General features: G+C 36.2%; 1 protein-coding gene across 2 annotated transcripts in view; it reads left to right on the top strand.

Annotated features, from left to right (window-relative positions):
• The first annotated feature begins 392 nt into the window (after positions 1-392).
• mroh1 (maestro heat-like repeat family member 1) overlaps positions 393-6,000 on the top strand; it is a 45,251-nt gene continuing 39,643 nt past the window's right edge. Inside the window, exons 1-3 of one of the 2 annotated variants that reach the window (XM_077215812.1) lie at positions 393-636; positions 1,410-1,504; positions 5,804-5,949. In XM_077215812.1, coding sequence (XP_077071927.1) covers positions 1,474-1,504; positions 5,804-5,949 — 177 coding nt within the window. In that variant the 5' untranslated portion in view covers positions 393-636; positions 1,410-1,473. The remainder of the gene's footprint in view (positions 637-1,409; positions 1,505-5,803; positions 5,950-6,000) is intronic. The other variant, XM_077215821.1, reaches the window with a different exon arrangement.

Raw genomic sequence — 6,000 nt, 5'->3', positions numbered from 1 at the left:
AACAATATTATATAAGCTATTGAGTAGGAAAGCAATTTGATTGCTGTCTTGATATATATATATATATATATATATATACACTAGAATTTTACATTTAAATTTGAGTTTGATTACTCCAATATATTAATAATAATTTAGTAAAATGTTTAAGTTATTCTGCAAAATTGATCTCTTGCCCTTGTTCCAGTAGGACAAACTGAAAAAAATTACATTAACAAACATTACATCGTTATTTTTAAGCATGGCAGATACAACGTAATAGATAAATTGAAAACCTTCCCAAATTGTACATTTTCCTAACATATGCCACATATGAATAATTAAGTAGGTCGATTTGCATGCAGCGCGTCTTCCTCGTTGGTGTTTAGAAGACCACGCGACAGGCCACGCCTACTCTGATGCGTTCCTCCTGACCTGAGCAGAAGCACGTGATTAGGCGTGTTTACCTTTGATACAATGTAGCGTCTATGAGACCATCATCAACCTCAGCCGAATAATCAATTACACGCTGACGTTCAGGATCAGAATCAGTTATTGGATTTACATTAGGGTACTCGCTGACAAATAACTGCTCGATGCATCTGAGAAAAGCGAATCGGTGTGTGTAGCCTGCGGTCGAGCGAGTCAAGCGGAAAGGTAACACGAATACTATATTGTTAATCTTTAGTCATTTTACGTTGTTGTAAATGCATTTTAAACGTTTTTATTTGTATTTCAATTGCCTTGAGCGCATGCCAGCCAATGTAAGTGAAATGGAAACGCTGTCATTGTACTTTAATAGATCGCTGTGGCTTTGAGGAAGTTGACATTGAGCGTGAAATACTAAAATACGACTGTGGAAGGGACCTACAGTGTTAGTTGGACTATTAGTCAATATCTTCAGACGACGTTTTCACTGCATGCTACATGATCTGTGTCTTTTCTATGCCAGATTGCCAAATCACATGGAATGCTGTGTCTCAAAACCTAATGAGTAGCCAACCGACAGCATTTTTAGGAATCATAGGTGCACTTACGATCCCAAGAAACGTTAAACTTACACGTGGTGCCAAAATGTTGTCAGCCTAGTCTGCTGACTAGGGTTTGAGACTTTGTGTTGTTTAGAGATATTTTCTATGACTGGTACCGAGATGTAGCCTACAACACATTATTGTTTTAAATGTTTGATTTATGACAGTGTGATGATAATACACCAATTAAATATTAATTGTGAAAATTCCTAAAACAATAATGATGACAATAAACCTAATAATTACAAACACAATATTGTTGATGATGAATAAAGTATATTATTTATTACCATTAAATATACCATTTATCGGTAGGCCTGATATTACAAAATGTAAATATAAAAAAAGTGATAAAACTGATTATTGTTTCATCTCTGTTGTTGGTTTGTATCTGTAGAGTGGGCTCTTTTGAGGGATACTGGACAACCAGATGTATTCCTAAATCTCTGCTGCTATCCTCGTCATGGGTGTTATAGAGGAGACTGACGTAGAGCGTGAGTAACACTCTTGTCCACTTTGACCAATATATACTTAATGTCAACTAATTTAATAGTCCACACCTAAACACAAGCACTTGTAAGCATGATCATGTCACACTTGTTTTGTCAAGTTATACATTGCTTTGATATTCAACTCTAGTGTTGCTTGTAATACTTAGGGCTGCTGACCAAATCTCTCTTAAAGGGTTAGTTCATCCAAAAAATGACAATTCTGTCATTAATTACTCACCCTCATGCCGTTCCAAACCCGTAAGGCTTTTGTTCATCTTAGGAACACAAATGAAGATCTTTTTGCTGAAATCTGAGAGCTTTCTGTACTCTTCATAGTCAAGTCAAGTCACCTTTATTTATATAGCTTTATTTAGTCACCTGTATTTTTACAATACAGATTGTTTCAAAGCAGCTTTCAGAGATAACAGGAAAATAATGTTGTAATAGTATTGTTAAATATAATATTAAATGTTCCCAACTGAGCAAGCCAAAAGCCAATGGCGACAAAGGCGAAGAAAGGCGAAAAAAGGCAACAGTGGCAAGGAACCAAAACTCCATCAGTGACAGAATGGAGAAAAAAACCTTGGGAGAACCCAGACTCAGTCGGGGGGCCAGTCCTCCTCTGGCCAACGAACGAACAGTGTATGATCATGATTGAGGCAGCATTATTGGTCAGAAGTCAGATTGGATCAGAACTTTCACAATATTTATCCAGTTCCATCTGGTTTGGGTCGGAGTCATCACGCCGGTATGGAGATGAGTTTGTTGAGGTGTCCATGAGGCCTACACAGTGTTGAAGGCTGGCGCTTCAGGGATGCGTTGTCGTCGTGTCCATGCAATGGTCCTTCATCAGATCTGGATATGGCCTGGATCCGGCAGTTTGCATTAAACCTCGGGATAAACAGAGAGACTAATATTAGCGTAGAAGCCATCCTTCTTATGGTGTACAAAATACATCAGGGTTTATCTATGGGAAGTGTTCCTCCCGGTTCCGGCTGATCTAATCTATGCAGCCTAACATTGAATTATAGAAGTCTATAATGTGTTGTGTGTATGCTAGGTTAAAGATATGTTTTTAGTCTAGATTTGAACTGACAGACTGTGTCTGCTTCCCGGACCATGTTAGGAAGATTGTTCCAAAGTTTTGGTGCTAAATAGGAAAAGTATCTAAGAATCATAGGCATCTAGACAGAGATCAAATAACTAATATGAATTGAGGGGTTTAGTCCGAATTTTCTGAGGAGAAACGATTGCTTTATTTGATGAACAGATTTAGAATTTTATTCACATACATTCATCAACTCGCACATCAGTTGTGGTAAACGGAAGCTTAAGCATGTTTGCTTGACGTGCCAGAATCAGCGAGATTCGTTCTCATGTGATACGCAGCACATTTGAGGTTCCACAAGAGGTTTGTTCCCGTGCATCCACCAAGTATGTTTGAGCTTCTGTTTATGTTCGCTGATCAATGTTTATATGTGTATAAAAGCCTAAATTAAATCTGTTTATCATATAAAGCGATCGAGTCTCTTCAGAAAATTTGGACTAAACCGTTCAATTCATATGGATTCGTTTCACAATCTCTTTATGAACTTTTTGAAGCGTCAAAATTATAGTTGTATTGATGGTCAATGGAGGGACAGAAACCTCCCAGATTTCATTAAAAAAATCTTCTGAAGAAGAACAAGTGTCTTACATGTTTGGAACGACATGAGGGTGAGTAATAATGACAGATTTATCCCTTTAAGGCTGCATTTATTTATTTATACAGTCATATTGTGAAATATTATTATAATGTAATGTAATTCTAATCTAATGTAATTTATTCCTGTGATGGCCAAGCTGAACTTTCTGCCACATGAAAAAAGAAAAAAGAAAATTCTGTGGAAACCATGATCCATTTTTTTCAAGATTCTTTGGTGAAATATAAATATTTTGTAACATTATAGCCTAAATGTCTTAACTGTGACTTGTAGTCAATTTAGTGCATCTTGCTGAATGAAGAATAATTTCTTTAAAAACTAAACATTTGAATATTAATGTATTTAATGTATATATGTATTTGAATGTATATCATGATTATTCGAATATTAGCTCAGTCCTAACAGAGATGGAGAGGCAGATTAATTGATATAGACACACGTCTATATTTATGTGAAAGCACCTGTTTTTCATTTAAAATGAACTCCCACATTAATCCAGTCATGGGCTTCTCTTATCCCATTAGTGTCTTTCAACACTGAATTCTTTAGGTTGGATTTAAAGCTCATTGCCCACTGAGTATGTTTAGGAAACTCATTTACTCTTGTGTGCTGTAGGTAGATTAGAATAATCTCATCAGATGGGACTGTATGTGAAGATTAAGTATGGTTAAAATGTCCAGATGTTGCAAAGTTTGTATCAAGATATCCTGCATTGCAGATCTTCCCCCTTACGTTGTTCTCTCTGTGTAGTGAGTTTAGGAGCAGGAGTGAGTCATATCATGAGGCATCCATCATGTCCTCAATGCTGTGCTTGTGACCTACAAGTGCACGAGTTAATTACACTAATCCCAATGATTAATTGATCACCCACTCACAAGAGTTGTGTTTGTGTAGGTGAGAAACAGTAATGTCTGGTGTTGAAAGAATATGTCTGTGTTGGACCTTTGTATTTGGATTTACCGTATAGTATGAGATAGTAAGACTAATAAAATAATTTAAGGTCAGTTTGTCCATTGAGAAACTGGCATAGTGGCAAAACTATGTGAAAAGATGTACTTGTAAACAGGACTATTCAAAAGTTTGGGTTAAACAAGGATGCATTATGATCAAAATTTAAATGCATTTCTAATGTTACAAAATATCTATATTACAAATAAATGCTATTATTTTAAACTTTCTATTTAGAATCTTGAGAATAATGTGTCCCAGTTTCCACATAAATATTTTAACATTGTTTATTGAGCCCTTAATCAGCATATTAGAATGATTTCTGAAGGATCATGTGACACTAAAGACTGAAAAAATGGCTGCTGAAATTTCAGGAATACATTATATTTTTAACTATATTAAATTGGAAAAGTTATATTTTTTTTTACTGTTTTACTATATTTTAGATAAAATGAATGGTGCCTTGGTAAAAATAGGAAACTTTTTTTAAAAACTTGAAAAATCTTAATAACCCCCTTTGAACGGTAGTATATAATTAGCTGCGTCCGGAATCACGTACTCTCTTGAGTAGGTACTTATTTTGAATAATTAATTACTTCGTGACCGCTAAAAAAAAGTAGGCCTATGTTCTATTCTATATATAGTTTGAATGTGAGTAGTAGTGCTGCATGATTAATCATATCGCAATCGCGATGTCAAGCCTATGCGATTACGGTATATGACGCAAAATGCTGCGATTTTATATGAAATAGCCTAAACAAAATAGGAATATTAACGCAATTTACGCAGCATCTGTTATTTTTTTGTCATCATTTGGCTAGTGTTACATGATCCCGCTCATATTCATGCAATTGCTTTTAATCCATTCATGCGCAACAAGACAAAAAAGAGCACGCTGCCTGTGAATGTCCTGACTGTGACTCACAGGCAGTATCATGCGTACAGTTTTCTTTCGCGCTTGAACGAACAATAACACACACAATTATGCCAAAATGTTTTTTGTCGAGGCAGAATCCAGACATTTTATCCAGACATCAATGGCTTATTGATCATTATAGGTGTTATCAGTCATTTAGTTGTTGTTGCTAGTTTGAGTTGAGAAATACACATTTCAGCATTATCACTAATCTGTGTGTGCATTTTCCTTGAGAACAAAGCAAGTTGAATCATGAAACCATTTGTTTATTATATCGCAATCGCAATATTGACCTCAATAATCGCAACATGACATTTTCCTCAAATCGTGCAGCCCTAGTGAGTAGTATAAATGAAATTCGGACATACTACATCTGACATGTTGTCATTATCATGTGACCTACCAGTGTCAGTTGCGTAGGTTCACTGTCATTCACAAATCCTCTCCTGTGGCCTCATGGGATAGTAAAGTGTTGTTCGTACGCATGCTTCAGAATCTCGCCTGAAGTAGTAGATCATCTGGGTACTTTTTGCCTACTCGTTTATGAGCACTTTGAATTCGGACATACTACTTTTGTCACATACTGTTTTCGCCTACTATATAGTAGGGAAGTACTATATGAATGTTAATTTATCTACAAATACGGATACTGTGTTTGTGTACCAGTACACACATTTCAGAAATTCTCCATCCTGTTCTGTGCTTATATTGATGTGCATGTTTTTATCCTATCAGAGGTGACCCTGGCTCTTTTAGATGCTGCCAATGACAAGGATCCGGTGGTGCAGGAACAGGTCAGGAAATCCATCTTGACACTGGGGAACCAGCAGCCTGATAAAGTCCTGTCCATGTGTCAGGACTACCTGCTCAAACACCCCAAGGTCAGCCAAAGATTTTTCTTAAAACATCTGAACCTGTTTTGAAAAGGTTTT

This window comes from Siphateles boraxobius, unplaced genomic scaffold (genome assembly GCF_051911475.1).
Source record: "Siphateles boraxobius isolate OS27281-9 unplaced genomic scaffold, OSU_SipBor_1 12, whole genome shotgun sequence".
Taxonomy (NCBI): domain Eukaryota; kingdom Metazoa; phylum Chordata; class Actinopteri; order Cypriniformes; family Leuciscidae; genus Siphateles; species Siphateles boraxobius.
The sequence above is the reverse complement of the archived record's forward strand: the minus strand, read 5'-3'. Positions and strand labels throughout refer to the sequence as shown.